Genomic DNA, 20,314 nt, shown 5'->3' with positions numbered 1-20,314 from the left:
TAACATGAGGATGACTTTCTAAAATACTAGGATGGGAACTAGGAAATCCAGATATCTGTATACCCCTAGCCAAATGCTTCAATTCCTTACAATGTTAACTATAAGGTATTTATAACACATGGGCTGTTGCCAGATAGATGTAACTCCGGAGTGTTTCAACAGTAGGGTGCACTTGACTCTTCGAGGATAAAATGAGGCTTTCTCTTTTGCTCTCTGATACCACCAAGGGCTTAGCTGTTATTTATGAATGCAGCTACAGGCCAGGTTAACATCTTTAAGAAACAGTATCAGTAACATTTTACAGTTGTCTATAGCGAAACACACTCCACCAAGAAGAGCCAGGTTGTAACTGTCTTTATTCCGGCATTTGGTGGATTGCATTCCTAATATCCCACTTAATGGTAAATGTGGTTTATGGGTAGCACAGATAATGCCTCAGGAGGTCATATGAGACAAGAGGGAAAGAGTCATATTTCAAGTCACGGTCTAAGTTGAGCATTACAGGATCTGAATCCATATGCTATGTCGTCCTAAAAAACACGGGAGTTGTCTTTATATCTACTTCATGATCAATCAGCAGGACATCTGTTCGGTAATACCATCCAAGAAGCAGAATTTGCTTCTCTCTTAGGTCTTTGGTTTTAAAGAAGCATTGCTTTCTATAAAGATGTGAATTTGTTTCCTCTTCCTACATGGCCCTCACCATCCTATACATTAACAAAATGGTCCCCACCTTCCCATTTATTTTCTCTATGTTCTTTCAGAGAATCTCTGAGCATCTCAGATAACAGCATAGAGAGGCCACTGGACAAACCAGCAGGTTTTCATGAAATTTGTAATACAGTTCAAATTGATTGGGAACATAGGGATTTCTTTAAGGTCTCTTATTATCCTCTAGAATAGCTCTGTGAAAACATCATTGACCTTCATACAACTCAGCATCATTGTGTTGATGAAAGGCAACATGCTGAACAGGACGAAGAAGTCTCTCAAGCCAGCCTGCCGAGCACAGAAAGGCAGATGATGTGCGGCTCCAGCCTCTTCCCCAGAATCCCATAGACATGCCTCTTTGTTTTCTCTGAGCAACACAACAGAAGCCATATTAAGCTCTGAATTTGCTAAAATTGTTTGGAATTAATGGTATCTGCTAATGGCACCCAAATATCCTACCATTTGGTGGAGGATAAACACTAGCATTTTAGGAAGCCACCACGCACTGCCCATATTGGTAGTATGTCTTGGATTATTTCCTCTAATGGGGCCTGATGCTCCCTGATGCTAACAAGGAGTTAACTGTGACATCTTCCTTCTCTAAGTCATTTGGACCAACCAGATGCCATGTACAAAATGTCACAAAATACTAGTTTTATCGTTAGTCTAAGTCTATGTACTAGCAATTAGATTAACACATTACAAAGATAGTGTTATACAAACATTATTAGTCTTTAGAAGCCATTATAGTAAAAATAAGAAAGAATCTTCTGTAAACATGAGGCAACAGGATGGTGATCCCTTATCTGGTGGAAGACACACGACAGCAGTCACAGGGTTAGTAAGTGGGAGAGCAGGGCCATGGGCATGGAGAAAGTCGGGTGCTGGAAGAGATTGGCTGTGCTCAGCATTCTCATTTTAGTTGCTGGATCTAAGGGAAGGGGGTTTGGGGCCGAAGGGGCAGGGCAAAGGGGAGTCTACAGGAAAGACAAAGGGGGTAGATGACATGGGGACATTTGGGAGGCTCAGGGCAGTGCCTGTTCACCAACCACTACTGAAGTACTGCAATATTCTCACACTTGACTGAACTGCTGAACCAGCTACGTACCAGCCCCGGTTGTGATGAAGCAACACTTACCATGCTAATTTAACCCAACAAAATGCTTCGTCTCTCTATATTGCAACCACAAATAATAATGGAAACATAACAGAAGCATATACTCTCCTGTGACTGTTTTATTTCACTAGGAATTTCAGGCATTTTTCAAGAAAATGTGTGATCAATCCTATTTTTTAAATGTATCACATGATCATATACTTACAACAGCTGCAAAGATGTATTTCTGGTCTTTTTCTTGTAAAAAGAGCAGCACATCAGTTAGAAGGAGAGCTAGGATATCTTTAAAGAAAAAAATTACTAGTATTAATGAAGCAAACCATAGTTCAAATAAACTTAATAAAAATAAAAAGACTAAGATTTACTCTAATTATGAAACGTTTATTTTAAAAAAAACCTGTATTATGAAAGCCAAGGATATCTGCTATTGATAACTTAGTAGAAAGCTGTCTTTAAGTGTGCATGTTTGTGTGCATAGCTGTAGTATAGTAAATTTCCAGCAAAGTTTAATGTAGTCACTTTCAAAACAGAAGAAAAATATTCATCAAAAAGGAAGTTTTAACAAAAGGAAGCAAACGCTTACCTTTGGCAGGAAAAGTACTGAATTAAAAATGTAAAGGGGCAGCTTCTACCTCAAAGTATATATGCCTGCTGTTTTATTTCATCTAGATCTGAGCAAGGTTTAGGATTCCATACGTCCCTTACAAATTGTTCACAAGAACTCATCTTCATTACATCCAGTGAATAGTCCAACACAAAAGTTACTAAACTGATTCTACTAAACAGATAAGGAACAAATGACTTAGGGCAACAGGATCTACAGGTTGTGGTTAATATTTTTTCAATACAACATTGCTAGTTGTTGATCAACAAATCCCATTTCAGATATTAGTGGTAATCTCCATCAAAGCTTGATCATCTTCCAATGGGAAATCATTTTTGAGTAGCTAGAATTTAACAACCTCTTCCTCTCATTGCTTACCTATGGAACCTACGGATGTTATGAAGATGAGCTGTTAGTAGTTCTTAGCCCTGGCTGCACAGTGGACTCGCCTGGGAGGTCTTCGAACATTCCATGGGCTTTGGCTTCATCCCCACAATAATAAAATCAGAATTTCTGGGAGGAGACATGAGCATCTATAATTTTTTTAAGTTCCAGAGGTGATTCTAGTGTGTGGCCAGGGTGAGAAAGCCTGGGTTAAGCAGTGTGATAGCTACATAAGGAGTCCTTAAAAAATGGAATTATCTGCTCTGGACTCTATCCAGATGAACAGAGTCAAGTTTGTGCCAATTAGCAAACAGTAGCACTGAGGAAGAGCTTAAATCAGTGTCAGCAGGTGTGTGGATGCATTCTATTAGTCAGTAACAAAGATGACACATTCAGAGTTCTTTTTATTTCTTCCCTCCATGGTCTGACAGCCCTAGGCTGTGTTGACATGCAACAGACCCTAGGTGTGTCGGTATACTGCCTTGCTTTCAACACACCACAGTTACCAGAACAAATTTTCTGTGTCAACAATTAGCAGAACTCTCAGTTCCTTTGATTTCAGACATCACAAACTTGCAAACTCATAAAATATGTATAAAGGCTTTACCTTGGGGCAGCAAATTCCCACCAAAGATTTGTAACATTGACCAAATTTGCCTATTGAAACTCACAAATCTGTCTTTCAACTGACCCGGAGTTCGCACATGTGTGCCTGCAATTCTGAACTGTTTTTCTTTTGAAAATCTGTCCTGTGTTAAATGAATAACATGTATGAAAGGAGAAACTGGTCTGGTAGAGCCACATTACCTTTGAAACGACCTGTAGCAGTTTTCCAGTAAACAAGGCCATCATATAACAGAGTCCTTTCTTCACTTATCAGTGCCTGCTTCCTAAATACATGTCCATTTTTGAGCTTTGTGTACGTTTTGTTTTCAATCTTATTTAGGATCTCAAGCCATTTTTGGTTTTTCTCATATTCGTTGACTTTTAAATCCACTGTTGCAATCATGTCTTTAATTAAGCAAAGAGCTTTGCATAAGTCTTTATGTTCTTCAGTTCTTTCTGCATGGAAAAAGAAACAAAAAATACTATACAATAAACCAGAGTACTAAGGAGGAAAACTTTCTTTAGTTTTAAAATATAGTTAAATATATCATCCAAACAATAAAAACTGCCGGATTAATCTTAAATCCCTTGCCTTGGCAACACAGTGAAACCCTGTCTCTACCAAAAATGATACAAAAATTAGCCAGGCATGGTGGTATGTGCCTTTTGTCCCAGCTACTCGAGAGGTTGTGATGGGAGGATAGTTTGAGCCTGGGAGGTAGAGGTTGTGGGAAGCCGAGATTGCACCACCGCACTACAGCTTACGAGACAGAGGGTGACTCTGTCTCAAAAAAATAAATAAATAAATTTTATACTATTACTCTATACCTCCCCCCACCAAAAAAAGTTAAAATATTTTATTATGAAAAATTTGCATTATTAAATGTGCTTCAGCTGACAGTAAGATGTCTGAGTCCTAGGAATGGGTCTGACCTTCTCCCTAGGGCAGGAAAGATGTTATATACTAACTTAGGCCTTCCTTTCACCTTCCCAGACATTGGTAATCAGTAATCCCTATGCCAAGTTTCTTAAAACATAAGCCAGCTGTGGGGCCAAGTCAGCATCCTCTCAGAAACAGAGCCACAGGGGTGATGTGAAGAAGCCTCGGAATCATTTATATTCCTTGATCTCTTCCTCCATAAAATTAATATTCAAAATTATATTTTATAACTACATTAGCATAAATATGAATATATTACTAGTATAATTAAACCATTTTCTTTGACCTAAAATTTTATTTTTTTCTTCTGATGGTAAAAGAAATTAAAATATTTTCATAGTACCTAAGTGCTGTGCCTAATGGATAAATCAGCCATGCTCATACCAAGAGCAAATAATCATTGATTTCAGTTGTTATTCTTTAAAATACTGGCTAACCTGATCTTATCTCTAGATTATCTTGTGAAAATAATCTGAAGAAGTTTCTTGAGCAGCCTCCTGAAACTCCAAATAAAAATATATTTGGTGATAAAGACCACCTAGTTGATGTTTATTGAGGCAACAAACTGAAAGGTAATGTTTCAAGTCATTTTGTAGTGGAGATAATTGAAGCTCGCTAATAATTTGCCCAATGAAGGAGTGACAGAGCTGAATATATACAATGGCAATGCAAGTTTACAAAATTCCAAACGCAAGCCCTTTTTAACATAACACACTACCACCCTAATAATAATCTTTACTCAAGATCAATACACTAGCTTGAAGATAAGACAATTTTATTTATTCATTCGTGGCATTTATGTGTTTTTATTTATTGATCATCTATTCTGTACCAGCCATTGAACTAGACATTGAAGATCTAGCTGTAAAGCAGACAGACACAGGTCTTATAGATCCCACAAGGAGCTTACAGACCAGCCATGTGCAATAATAGCTTCTTAAAAGATGCCCATATGTTATTCCCTGGAACTTGATGAATTGACAGGTTCAAAATTAGATCCTTTTTATAATCCTTCTCAACTTAATAACTGATTGCTTCTCATAGTATTCAAGTCCTCAACACACATTTATGTGGGAAAAAAAGGGAGGAGAATCTGGTAGCATTCTTAACATGGCAGATAAAAATTTAGAATCCAGAAAACTCCATGGGACAAATTTCTTCAACAAATGAATCAGAAGAAGTAAAAAAGGGGTAGGATAACATTCAAATTAAAAGACATTTAAGAGATATAACTACCACATACAATATGTGAATCTTGTTCAGATCCTGATTTAAGCAGTCCAATTTTATGAGATAATCAGTGAAATTTTAAGATATCAAAAATATTGTTATGTGTATAATAATGTCATTGTAATTTTTAACTTTTTTTTGACATTTGGTGATAGGATCAATAGCACTTTCATCAGACTGTTGTGAAGGTGATAGGAAAATAAGGAAGAGGGGGTATTAAGAAAGCCAAGCAGTGGGGAAAATATAGAGAGGAAAGACAGGTTCAAAGTAAGAAGAAGCCAGCTTGGTTTGGGTTACCTGTAGAAATTCAGACTATTATCCATGCCACATTATAAAAGATAATGTCTAAACATGAATTCTAAGGCTAGCCAAATTCTAAGGCTTTAACAGTTTCTCTATTGTGAAACTCTTTATGAATCAGAGACCACAAACATTTGTGGCTGTTTAGAACACCTCAGCTACGTTTAAAACTAATAAGAGGGGCAAATGTTTATCCCAGAAGTCACAACTTACCCTTTGTGTACTGCAATATCCTTTCCACCAAGACAGGGTATTTTGTAATACGCTGAGTGACCAACAGAATGCATTCTGGAATTCCTCGGCGGCGAGCCAAAAGATTACTATTTCGGAGCTTAAAAATATATATATATATTTTATATATACAAATGCTACCTGTATTTACTTTTCAAGTGTGAACCTAAAATTACAAAGAATCTTCAACAGTACAATTTTATGCAGACTTAACATTTTCATTATCAGTTAAAAAATACATTATTACTAATTTAAATTGTATACTTTGTCATAAATTTCAATACCCCAACTCTCCAAGATTTTAATAAGTTTCAAGTTACTCTGATGTATTTATAGTTAATTTTTAAAGTAAGAAATTCCAATACTTCTAAGTGCCTCGATTTATGAATAGCAAAAGTTTTTCAAAAATAATCAGAAATCAAAGTTAGATTTTGAACATGAGTTTGCAGTTTACCATTTGTTTTCCCAACAGGTCTTCCTCCACATTTGTTGTTATTCATTATAACACTTAGAGTTCCCTCTAATCAGAACAACTTTTTTTCTAAAAATATCAAAGTATTTCTCATAGTATTCAAGTCCTCAACATACATTTATGTGGGAAAAAAAGGGAGGAGAATCTGGTAGCATTCTTAACATGGCAGATAAAAATTTAGAATCCAGAAAACTTCATAGGACAAATTTCTTCAACAAATAAATCAGAAGAAGTAAAAAATGGGTGGGATAACATTCAAATTAAAAGAGATTTAAGAGATATACCACATACAATATGTGAATCTTGTTCAGATCCTGATTTAAGCAATCCAATTTTTTGAGATAATCAGTGAAATTTTAAGATATCAAAAATTACTGTTAATTTATTTGTATAATAATGTCATTGTAATTTTTAACTTTTTCATCTGGAGAAAAATATTACAGATGAAATTATGTGATGTCATGAATTTGCTTCAAGCTAATTCAGTAGAAGTGGAGTAGATTCTGTGTTTATTTTTACTTTGATTTTTCTGACATATAACTTGTCAGAGCATGAAACCGTCCCAATACATTACAAATATTCTCAGAAGATTGGAAGACATCATCTCCCAAGTATAAGATACAACAGAAAATGATTTGGGGGAATATTTTACTAACACAGAAAAAGAGACTTTCCACCTTTGCCATGAACCTTCTACTTTCCTCCTTCTTCCCCTGAAAAGCAGTTCTTAGCTATGAAATTTGTTTTAATCATTAAGAAACAAGAATAAACTATTTCTCTATGCCGATTTATCACTTTGTAATAAAGTTTTAAAATACTTGCCTTAATAAAATTCTGAAACTTTTTATTTTGCTGGAGTTCTTTAAAGAGGTTAACAGCTTCTTTATGATGGCTACAGAATTCTCCATATATTTTCTTCATTTTACTTGCATTTTCTTCTGAAAACTGGGAAGAATAACATTTCAATAATGGTTTGTAAATTTAGTAAATTCTAAACACAAAAAAATATGCAATGTTCATCTATTTCAGAACAGTATTTGCAAATAAAGAATAAACACTGTAGAATTTCTGAACATTATCACTTCTCTCCTCAGACATTTTTTAAACTAATAAAAGAAAGCTGTTGAGTGGTAAGGGGTCAACATAATGTGATCATATTATATTGAACTAATATAACTATCAAATAGCCAAATGAGAAACATTTGATGTATTTTATTCTTTTCCTATTTTTAATACAAATCTGTCATTTCAATTTATAGTTTTAATACTTGTATAGATTGAAAGAAAAGTATATGGCAACATTTGGGGGGCTCCAGGAAGGTCTGGGCCACCCTCAAAAAAACCAGTCATTTGGCATTTACACTGGCTAATGACCATGTCCACAGACAGCCTTCAGTAGAAAATTTGATTTTTTGTTCACACATTACAAGTGGATCAAGGGCAGGCTATCATCAGCCAAGATGAAAGAGACCAGTGAATAACCAGAATCAGAATGCCTGTTTATTAGCTAATGAAGAGAAATGAAGATATGGACTGGATGTTTCAATAAGCCTTACCTGTAGAAAAACATCTGTAGAAAATCCACATAGGAATCAACTTAGAATCATAAGGTGGTGTGAAGAGAACTAGCTGAATGACTTGATTATCATTTTTTTAGACTATGATGGCCCTACATGCACATGTCCACATTGAAGAGCACTATAATGGAAACCAGAACACATCCACCCTCTTAAAAGTATTTAAAATTTACATCACTACCTCTGGTCTTTTCATCTTTGCTTATATGAATGCTTGGGGCCAATAAGTCTCGAAAGATAATTCTTAAACCACTTACAACCATTGAAAAACAATTACCTGGGTACAAATCTAACAAAATACATACACGACTCATACAGTAAAAACTATACAACGCCAGTGAAAGATAGCAAAAATCTAAATAAATGAAGTGCTATACTATGTTCATGGATTGGAAGACTCAAGATAGTAAAGATGTCAATTTTCTTCAAATTGATATACAATTTTAATGCAATTCTTAACAAAATTCCAGTATGCTTTCTTAAAATATAGATAAGACTATTATAGAATTTATATGAAAAGGCAAAGAAACTAGACTAGTTAAAACAATTTTGGAAAAAATAATAAAGTGGAAGGACTTAGTCTTCTAATTTTAAGATTATATAGCTACAGTTATTAAGACTATAGAAAGATATACCCACAGATCAGTGAAACAAATAGTAACGCAGATGCCCACATGATTTTTGACATAAGTGCAAAAGCAATTAGAGGAAGGATAGCCTTTTCAACAAATGGCTCTGAAGCAACTGGACATTCATAGACGAAAAAAAAAAGTCAACCTACTAAGTTTCATAACCTACTCCCATAACCTGCACAAAAAATAACTCAAAATGCAACACATACTTCAATGTAAAACATGAAACTGTAAAACTTGTTTGTCTTTTGAGACAGAGTGCTACTTCTGATGCCCAGGCTGGAGTGCAGTGATATGATCTTGGCTCACTGCAACCTCAACCTCCCAGGCTCAAGCGATCTGCCCACCTTAGTCCCAACAAGTAGCTGGGACTACAGGTGCACACCACCATGCCTAGCTAATTTTTGTATTTTCTGTAGAGATGGGGATTCATCATGTTGCCAAGACTAATCTCAAACTCCTGAGCTCAACTGATCCATCCACCTTGGCCTCAGGATTACAGGTGTGAGCCACCAAGCCTGGCCAAAACTATAAATTCTTTTTTAAAAATAGGAGAAAATGTTGGAGACCTAGGGCTAGACAAAGAATCCTTAAACTTGAAACCAATAGCACAATTCTTAAAAGGAAAAATTAGGGGGTTGTAAAAAGAAAGCAAAATGTTTTATCATGGGAAAAAAAGGAAAAACTAATAGACTAGACTTCATCAAAATTAGAAAATGAGAAGACAAGTTACAGATTTACAGAAAGTGTTTGTCAATCACATATCTGACAAGAACTAATGTCTAGAATATGTAAACAAACCTCAATATTCAACAGTAAGAGAATAATCTAATTAGAAAATGAGCAAAAACATAAACAGAAATTTCACTGAAAGGGATATGTAGATGACAAATAAGCACATGAAAAGATATTTAATATCATTAGCCATGATGGAAGTGCAACTTGACTCATAATGAGATATTGCTTTATACCTCTTAAAATAGCCAGGTTAAAAATAGTGACAACATCAAATGCTACATCTGACAACATCAAATGTAGAGAAACTGGATTACTTGCACAGTGTTGATGAGAATGCAAAATGGTACAACCACTCTGGAAAACATTTAGCAGTTTCTTACAAAACTGAACATACAATCCAGAAATCGCATTCCTGGGCATTTATCCCAGAAAAATGAAAGTTTAGGTTTACACCATAATCTGCATGTGAGTGTTCACAGCAGCTTTATTTATAGCAGCTAAAAACTGGGAACAAGAAGATATCCTTCAATAAGTGAATGATTAAACAAACTGTAATACATCAATACCATGGAACACTACTCAGCATAACTCCCCCATTTTAAGCATACAGATGACCAGCTGACCTCCATTGCTATATATGACAGGGTGAAACAGCTTCAAAAAATAGTACTTTTGGAGAAGATGGCATGCTAGCATCTACCTCGGGAAAGCCATGCTAAAGCAACTACAGATGGAGTTCCCTTCCCTTCCAAGTGCTGCAGACCACTGTAAGATGTGACATTCAGGTGAATTCCTGATTTTTTTTTTTTTTTTACCTAAGTGAAGTGGCCCATTGATTCAACAAATATTTACAGTATCAAGCACTGTTACAGGTGCTGAAATATAGCAGTAATCAAACAGACAAGAATCCCTACCTTACTGGGACTTACAATCTAATGATGGTAAACACATCCTCAGAATGTCACTATGAATGTCTCAAAATATCATATTTTTTACTCTTGTTGATGAGATGGCAGATTCTGATTCAAATCTCACTTACGTCATAAAGGTCAAGGTCTTTAAGCTTTTCTTACCTGTTGTACCAGAATATCTCCAATTCGGTCGATCACAAAATTTCTGTCACTGCCAGCACAGGACTCCTGCCTTCGCTCCTTCATACTGTAGAAGAAATGCCTGTGGATTTCAAGCAACTCATCTAAACAGGGGAAAATTTTATCCACGGTGCTGTGATCGAGCTGCAGCTCCTCTTTCATGCCTTTCCTGAAGATCTCAGACATGATGAACAGGGTCTGGATGTGATGCATCTCTGTTTGCATTAGCTCTGAAATGTGTGAGCACAAATATGCAGTAAACAAGCTTTGAAAAGCAAGTATCTCTATTAAAATAAATTAATAACTCAACACTATATGTTACACAAATAAAAGAAATGTTTAAGAATATCAAGAATATTTATTCCAATGTAAAAGTCAGCATTAAACATTTCATTCAGCCTAAAATATTAAGCCATTTACTTTTTACCAGATATTAAAGAGGATATATATGTCAAGTTCAATATACAAGAGTCTAATGTATCTGAAACTCAGTAATATAACTAGCTAGCATCTTTAGATACCTTCAGATAGGAACTAGGTCTTATTCCCACCTGAAAAAGCTCTATAAAATACAACTTTGTTGGTTTTCTTTCTTCCTTTCTTTGTTTGGTTTTTGCATCAAGCAAGAGCACAATTAATTTGGTGAATTGAATGGAACTAAATAAAGTTCTTCAGGGCAGACAACCATTGGTCCTTTCTATTGCAGAATCTGTCTCCAAAATTCCACTTTCTCCTCCAGGGGAAAACAATGCATCACAATCAATCAAAGGACACCATCAAGAAACGGGAAAGACAACCCACAGAATGGTAGAAAATATTTGTAAATAATTATCTGATAAGGAACTTGTATCTAGAATATACTTTTTTTTAAAAATTCTTTTAACTCAACAATATAAATAAATAACCCAATTCAAAAATGGTCAAAGGCTTTGAAGAGATGTTTCTCCAAAAGGATATACAAATGACCAATAAGCACATGAAAAGATGCTCAACATAATTAGCTGTTGGGGAAATACAAATCAAAACCAGAATGAGACATCACTTCACACACATTAGAATAATTATAATAAAAAGCAATAAACAAGTGTTGGTGAGCATGTGGAGAAACTGGAAACCTCGTGCATTGCTGGTGGGAATGCAAAATGGTATAGCTGCTTTAGAAAACAGTCTGGCAGTTCCTCAAGTGATTAAACATAAAGCTACTGTATGAGCCCAAAAGTGGAAAAACCTATCAATTGATGATTAGATAAACAAAATAGTAAATTAGTCATCCATAAAAAGGAATGGTATACCCATACATATTACAACTAGGATGAACCTTGAAAACACTATGCTAAGTGACAAAAGCCAGCCACAAAAGACCACATATTGTACCATTCATGTAAAATGTCTAAAATAGGCAAATCTGTAGAGACAGAAAGTAGATTAGTGTTCGCCAGAGGCTGGCAGAAAGGGGAAATGGGGAGTGACTGGTTACATGTACAGGATTTTGGAAGTGATGAAGATGCTCTGAAATTATACAGTACCTGATGGCTATACAACTTCGTGAATATACTAAAAACTACTAGATTGTGTACTTCTAAAGAAGTGAATTTTGAGGTGAATTATACCTCAATTTTAAAAATGCATCAGGAGAGAAAATAACAACTCACAATTTACAGGTGCACCAAAAGTACTAGTTGTACATTAATTAGTATTTCCAAACTTACTGCAAGTTTTGGGAAAGAACCTTAAATATCAGCCATGGAGAGTCAGAAGTCTAAACATAGCTTTAATGTCTTATCAAAAATAAACATTTCTATAATTGAAAATCCACTCACTTTGAATTATTTCCTATCATGTTTTTAGTGCCTATTCCATGCTAAGCACTTACCTATATCAATTCATTTAATCCTTTAACCCATTAATACATTATGACCCAGAAAATAGGAATGATTTTCGTCATCTTTAAAAAGCAAACAGTCAGGAAGAGAGGGTAAAGGACTTGCCCTGGAACGCAAGCCCTTCTGACACAAAAGTCCACGTAATAATTCATCCCAATGGATTAGATTATTTTCAATAACATGAAATTGAGAGGCAAATTAAGAAAACTGACAGTAGAATATAAATTGCTTAAGAAATACTAAGTAACTCACACCTACCTACACAGCTCTTGGCAGATTTCTAAGCACCCTCGTACACCATCTCACCAGATGTGCCTAACCACCACCTGACGCAGGTGACAAGGTATCCTCACTGCCCAGGGACTTTGGGGCCCATATTTGCATACACAGGAGTAGTGAAAAGAGCCAGTCTGATCTTTAAAGTAGGGTATCTTCTTGGAACCGCATTTTGGCATCTACTTTGTACTTGAAATTTTTCAAAGTTTCATTTTGTTCCTAGTCTACAGTTTAACTTTCCCTAATCCAGAATGCCTTCCTCCCAAACAGCATGAGGAAATACAATCTCACCACAGCTGAATTCTGTACTGAGGACTGGAGTACAGAGTCAAACACTGCCCAAACCCAGGTGCAGCAACTTGCACTGCAGCTGCTCTCTCTGAATGACTGGTGTATGCAGCCAAAATGTAGGGCCATTTGCAATAGCCCTACATTAAAATATGTGAAGGTTCACTGCAATTCTTACATAAAAGAGGGAAGAGTAGATGCCAAATCTAAATAAACTTGAAAGGGATATGGGAAATAACATTTGCTCTGTGTCAGGTACATATTATGCCTCATTTCAGTCTCACAACAATATTTAAAACCTGAGTATGATTACGTTAATGCAAAACTGATTGCGGTTTTTGTACTTTTAATATTATCCTCATTTTACAGATAATATAAGAAGAGAAACTAAGGTCCAGGTGATTTACGTAATTTGTCTGCGATCAGGTAAATGGAAAATGATAGAACTGGAATTTTACCTAACTCTGTATAGTTGCAAATTCCATGTTCTTTTCTTGGTACCACACTGCTTCAACTCAAAGAGCACATTTGAAATGCTTACCAAAAATGACATCCTGTCTTTTGATGACATCTTTCTCCTGTCTATTACAAAATGAGGGTTCCACCACAAGACTCCAAGATTCTGCTTCAAACTCCTGGGCATCACTGCTGAGGTCACTCCACAGAGAAGAATCCATAACATCTAATGTGTGTTTAGAAAAGAAAAGCCAGAAGTACAGTAACGCAGCACAAATACACCTTTGTAAGTCTACGGATTCCTCACACTACGTAAATCTGCGATGAACGTGGAAACTGCTAAACCAAAACATATTAACATGAAGTGAAACACCTTAAAACTGGACTGATGAAATGGTCCAAATCAAGACAGCTTTCATGAAAGCAAAGAAGAATCAGATATTTAAAATATTGTTTATATGGAGGAAAAGAGACATCTGAAGATTCTTTTGCTTCTTTTGGCCTGCTCTATGTTAGTTTTATTTTTGGTAACCTTCAGACTCCATAATATGTCTACAGAATCTTGAACACACCAATTTCTTCTGCCCCGGGTTATTTTGCACTGTTTACTAAAATCTGAATTGTGTACTCATCCATTTGATTTGCTCTTGACTTGCTAAGACGCAAAGTAGCGTGTAAGTACTTGAGTCACAAATGAGTGCAGATTTTTCTAATAGAATTAAAAAAAAACACACATACATACAGCCCTCCCCCCACACACATACTCCTCAAGAAAACTAAACCCTATTTACTCAAATGGTACTCATTAGAGAGGTTCCAGCTCAGAACAGTAAAGATGAGATGACAAAGAATTTAAAGACTTAAGATTAAAATAAAACACTTTCCTGGGGCAGAGTCCACTGCTCTCTCTTGTCACTACTCTCTTTCCATTTTGTTTTCCTTCTTACCTGGTGCAGCTTGGATACAAAAACCAATTTCCTAGATTAAGTCTTGCCCTGCAAAGTATGCTTTAAAAAAATGCTTTAAAGGCTGGGCACAGTGGCTTATCCTGTAATACTAGCATTTTGGGAGGCTGAGGTGGTTGGCTCACCTGAGGTCTGGAATTCAAGACAAGCCTGGCCAACATGGTGAAACCCCATCTCTACAAACAATACAAAAATTAGCTGAGGGGGTGAGGTGCAGGGGGTGTGCCTGTAGTCCCAGCTACTTGGGAGGCTGTGTCAGGAGAATTGCTTGAACCTGGGAGGTAGAGGTTGCAGTGAGCTGAGATCATAGCTCTGCACTCCAGCCTAGACAAAAGAGTGAGACTCTGTCTCAAAACAAAATGTTTGTATTCCCCTAGGAGATAACAGATGGGGTAAATATCTCAGAGATCCAAGGAAGACCAGTCTTAACTAACTAAATTGTATGTTTTTAATATAGGATCCTATTCCAATTCATCAATAGCTATAAAACATTTTTAATAATAAACACACAATATATTTTATTCATTTCTCTTCATTAAGCTTGTGACATTCTTTTAGTAATATGTCTATTCAAAATCTACATCATATTTCTTTGGTCACTATCTGGTTGTCTCCTTTGGGGCTAAATTTTCATTCTTTTAAAAAGTAGAACCTATACCAAAAAGATACCCTGAAATAGACTTCTTTGAAAAAGAAAAAAAATTCAATGCTTCAATCTTATGTCATTCGGAAAATATCCTTTTGGCAAATGCTAACAAAAACACAAATAAATGGAACTGTGTGTTCTCCTCACCTTCCATTATGAAAGACTCTGTAGAGGGAGAAGAGCCCATGGACTGTAGCAGCTCATCGGAATGAGACCTCCTTCTGCAACTGTTACTGTCACTCTCAGACTCCAAGGATGTTGCTGACCTCCTGAAGCTAGGGGAGAGGGAGGGGAGCACAGTCAGCCCCAGCAGCTTCTCTGGGCCATGAAGATGTAAAAACACACTCAGCCTTACCTTTCCAAGGTGGTGCCTGGAACACTTCTGGACAATGGGTGGACCAGTCCCACGGTCTCCCTCCTTCCAGTCGGTAATCCAACAGGCATGGAGGAAGAAGGGTGCAAGGAGAGACCAGGCTGTGAAATGTCTCTAAATGAAGAATCTGGAAATCAGAACAGATGCTTCATGTGGTTTCTAGGTCAGTAATTACAAGTAAAAGTAGTCACTTAAAAGCCAGAAATCTAAACCCTGCAATGACCACTTGTAATCCGTCGCATGCCCGGCCTTAAAACCAATCTCCCTGCTACATCCTGACACTTGCTCCAAGTGTCCCTTTCATTTTACACCCTCCTGACACCCATGCTGCAGGTCTGCTTCTGCATCTCCACTGGGAGACTGTGGGTGTTTGGGATTGCACAAACAAACAAGACAATGGAATGGGGAAATACTGGGCCAGCTTTCCCGTAAATCACTGCTTGTGCTCCTTGAAGCCAGCTTTAAATAGTTGCAAGGTGTTATTAGTACTGTTACTGAATGCATATTGTGTGTATAAACAAGCATCCGCACACAGAGAACACGTCAATGGAATGGAATGATGCTGGAGAGCCTATTCTTCATGGTATAAGGATCTCATGCAAATGAAACCTGCAAGCCAAGCTAGGCTATTCTCTCTCACATATGGAAAACCAAATAAGGCTTCTACATTTTTCTGGTCAGTTCTAAAATCTATTGGGCATAGATGCATTTACATTTGATGTGTACTATAAGTGACTCCGAAGACATTTCAGTCCCATATTATAGCTGTGTAGCATATACATTCTCCAGCAAAAGGAAAAATACTTACATAGATCCCGGACATTACAAAGAATTTTACATATGCGTAAGTTAATTTTATTCTTACAACTCCCACGTGAAGAGGAGTAATATATGGTATTTCATCAATTCTAAGATAATATTTATTTTCACATTTAACGCTATGAAAATGAGAAGCCCCTGATAACTGACATCATCAAAGAGACTTTTGCGGTTCAAGTCAAGAGAGTGATACGACAGCTGTAACTGCCTGCACCAACTTAACCTAATATAATATTACACCCAACAGCATGTTACCACGAATTTGCATGCCTAATTGTCCCCCAATTAAAGTGGTTTTAAATTATCAGTCACACTTTGTTACATGGAAATGAAAAGTTACCATGCACTTAAAATTCCTGCCACATGTCAAGCAACACAACTTTAGGCAGAAGACACTGCAAAATCTCTCACAATAAAGCAAGAGGTTTTCATATTAGGAGACAATAGTGTGATCGGTTCTTGTAGGCGCTGTAAAGAACTGTCAAAGGGCACCAAATATTTTCAAGAGAAACTGCTTAAATTTCAGCAATATACAATCCAGGAAAAACAGAGCCACCAAATTTTAAAATATGCAAACCAACCTCTGGTATGCCTTGAAATTTCAGTCATTCTAAAGGTGCTAATGAGATCACAGCCTCAAGCACAGCTAATTAAACCCAGGTAATTATAATAATGGACAACAGAAACTGATAAAAATCTATAGACTCCAAATTAGGACTTTTTCCCATCAAACATTGTGATTCTTAAGAAGAATGTGGTGTGTATTTGTATAGATAAATATATTACTGCAGTATTACTATACTATGCTACTGCTAGGAAAACAAAGTAATGTACATTTCATGTAGTATTTCTCTTTTCCTTGAAGGATCATTAATAAATCAGCAGAGCATACTGCATTAGACAGTATCTTAGAATTGAAGCAACATGGTAATACCTTCTCCTTATAGCCCTCTCTAATATAAAAGATCATATGGTACATACAACACAACAGTTCTTAGGATAGTGTAGAAGTTTATAGTCTTCTTGACCACTTTATAGAGCTAAAAATTATTCCAAGCATATGTTATGGAAGAAGAAATAACTGGCTAAATGAGAAAACAAAAGGAGATCTTTTTACAATGGAAAAATGTGTAGTATATATTAAATTTTTAAAAGTTCTTGTCGTTTTCCACATCACTTACTTTCAAGGATGGTCTGTGGTTTGTTCTTGTTGTATTTCTCTTGGAATTTCTGGTAAAGAATATTAGAAACACATAAAGTAAGATCAAAGTGTCATTGGACTACAAGAATATCCATATAGTTACACAGAACAGGATTCTTATCTACATCATTTTTGTTATTTTATTTCCAAGAGGAATTCAAAGCAAACGACATTGAATGCAATTAACAGTAAAATGTGATGATAATAAAACGTGCAAGTTATGATGACGGGGCCTTGTGAATGTGTGCCTCCTGGCTTCATTAAAAGCCTCAGGGGAACCAGAGATTTCCAGCTCATGTGTCCAGACCCAGGCTGAAAAGAGTTCTTATCAACGCTGTCTTTCTCCTTCTTATTTCTTTCTACCTCCTGCTATCCCTCCTGACTATAGGACACAACCACCTGGAGCTCTGAAATGTCACGTTCAAAACAGCCCTTAACTCTGTGATCTGACACAATATGTGTTCCAATCGACAAAGTGGTTTGCAACTCCAAGTTTGCCCCTGAAGGATCATCATGCTCACTCACATGCATCTGTGACATGACTACTGAGTGGAAAAGAAAGGAATAGAATCACAGATGCCTTGGTCTACTCAAGCCCATTCCCAGGTACACCGAACATTCTTCTAGTCCGATGGTTCTCAAAGTCTCAGGAGCAGCAGCAGCACCATTACCTGCAAACTTGTTAGAAATGCACATTCTCAGGCTCCACCTCAGATCTACAGAATCAGAAATTCTGGAAGTGCGGCCCAGAAATCTGTGTTGTCACAGGTCTTCCAGTGATTGTGAGGCTTGTAAACATTTGTGACTTACTGCCCTGATCTTCATTTGAGTGTACCCAGGGCTTGCACTGGTAAACCAAGCAGGTCTCAACAGAAAGCCTAACCTAGCCATGGCATATAACACAAATATCTGGACTTGAGCTTTCTTTCTATTTCTAACAGTGTACAGTTGAGCAAATAACTATATGCTTTGAGCATATGTTATAGCTATCATGATCGCTTTAGAAATAAATCTAGATGGTAATAAAAAAGAGTAAAAGCTCAAATAAATACTATGAAGCAACCATGCTAGATATAATATTCACAGATCACTAAGCAATTACCTTGGTGCATGGAGGCGCAGCATCTTTGCAACCCTTGTGCACATTTGTGTTACAGTCTGAAATAAAAAGGAAAGATACATCAAAAAAAAAAAAGAATTGAATATCAAAAAAAAAAAAAAAAAAAGGAAAGATACAAAAGCATCCATCTTTCTTAGGTTAGTCTGAAATTAATAAGACTACATTATGTTTTTACTGGTCATTATAAAACTAACACATAAACATTACAAATACCTGGAAAACTTAAGAAGAAAAGGAAAATATTTAAATCACATGTATCCTCACCACTCAAGCACAAGCGGACTGCTAAAGAGATTTTCATCTCTTTGGAGATATTTCTCCCTTTATGCACAGGATCTTATCAATGAGTAAATCTGAAATTATGAATGATAGACACTTTTGCGATGCTTCTGTGTCTGCCTGAGAACTCACTTTCTACTACATGCATTACGTTGCATGGGATTCCCGACACCTGGCTGGTAGTAACTCCCCACTCCCACACCAGGTAGAACGCCTATCACAACCAAAAGAAAGAAACTCTCAACACTGCTAAAAAAAAAAAAAAATGTCTTGTGAGGTTTTGACAAGAATTCCTACTAACTAGAAGTTTGAGGTTGAGGTAGTCTAATTAAATGAAAAATGCTAGCCCTGTGCCCATGTTTCATGTCACAAAACAATGCAGCCTCGCCTCACTGGAAGAAAGTAAGGGAATACTTTCCCTGTCTCCTTCTGCCCACGGGCACAGACATTAAGGCTGTTCTCATGGAAAGCTGCACTGTCTGGGCACTGGTTGCTGCCAGGCTGTTGTCTTTGGGCACTTTCCCCTGCCACCTCCATGTGACCGCCCCACACACACTGTATCATATATAGAGGAGCCTGGGTGCATCAGAAACTTATGCAGAAGGAATCCTTCTGTGGGAGTGGAAGATCCCATGTTGGTCCATCAAAGCCACGCTGCATAAGTGCCAGTGAGAGAACTGAGCAGGAAGCTGAAACCTACGACTTCCCTCAGCCTGCAGGTCTGAAGAGGCATTTCAGCCAACATGCCAGGGGCCAGCAAGCAGGGCCTAAGGCTAATCTGTGCACTGGCCTGGCTGATAAGCATCAGATTCAGACAGCCCTCTCCTCATTGCAGAGCAAGTAAATAACAGGAAAAAGTACACGCCCTAAGATACCACAGAACAAAGTTACACCAAAAACTCACCAGAAGCAGCAGCCACTGAATACTAGATCCAGAAATAAGAAAGAAAGTTTAGACATTTGAAAATTGTTCTTGATAAGAGACAGAAGACGGGGGCTTCAGTAAAACAGAGCAAAAGGCCATGAAGGGAGAACAGGATACGAGACTCGGCCTGCAGGAGGAGAGGAAAACAGAGCTTCATGAGACAGGAAAGGACTGCAAGGAACGGAAAGAGACAAAAGCACAATTTGAACTGAACTCAGAAGAATCTGTGTGGTGCAGACATCAAAGCCGAGCTATGAAATTACACTTGAAAGACTCCCTCTAGAATGTGGAGAAGTGGAAGGGGATAATTATAAAATAGATGTCATACAAAGAATATAGATAGCAGAGATCACACTTACCCAAGAAATAGATCAGAAAAATTAGATCAGAAGCAGTAACAGTCAAAGCCACAATAGACAAGAATTTTTAAAGATGAAAAAGCACCCGAAA

At 36.9% G+C, this 20,314-nt stretch overlaps 1 protein-coding gene across 3 annotated transcripts in view; it reads right to left on the bottom strand.

Moving 5' to 3' along the window:
* The window catches only part of ARHGEF28 (Rho guanine nucleotide exchange factor 28), a 257,148-nt gene that overhangs the window by 52,373 nt on the left and 184,461 nt on the right, over positions 1 to 20,314 (bottom strand). For all 3 annotated transcript variants that reach the window (XM_064376046.1, XM_064376048.1, XM_064376049.1), the window contains 10 exons: positions 18,643 to 18,698; positions 17,521 to 17,569; positions 15,503 to 15,647; positions 15,295 to 15,422; positions 13,622 to 13,762; positions 10,616 to 10,863; positions 7,418 to 7,540; positions 6,106 to 6,223; positions 3,624 to 3,878; positions 2,034 to 2,110 (listed from right to left, as the gene is read on the bottom strand). In XM_064376046.1, the coding sequence (XP_064232116.1) occupies positions 2,034 to 2,110; positions 3,624 to 3,878; positions 6,106 to 6,223; positions 7,418 to 7,540; positions 10,616 to 10,863; positions 13,622 to 13,762; positions 15,295 to 15,422; positions 15,503 to 15,647; positions 17,521 to 17,569; positions 18,643 to 18,698 (1,340 nt within the window). The remainder of the gene's footprint in view (positions 1 to 2,033; positions 2,111 to 3,623; positions 3,879 to 6,105; positions 6,224 to 7,417; positions 7,541 to 10,615; positions 10,864 to 13,621; positions 13,763 to 15,294; positions 15,423 to 15,502; positions 15,648 to 17,520; positions 17,570 to 18,642; positions 18,699 to 20,314) is intronic.

The sequence above is a fragment of the Aotus nancymaae genome, unplaced genomic scaffold, assembly GCF_030222135.1.
Source record: "Aotus nancymaae isolate 86718 unplaced genomic scaffold, 86718_ANA_hifiasm-v0.15.2.pri h1tg000014l, whole genome shotgun sequence".
Lineage (NCBI taxonomy): Eukaryota > Metazoa > Chordata > Mammalia > Primates > Aotidae > Aotus > Aotus nancymaae.
The sequence above is the reverse complement of the archived record's forward strand: the minus strand, read 5'-3'. Positions and strand labels throughout refer to the sequence as shown.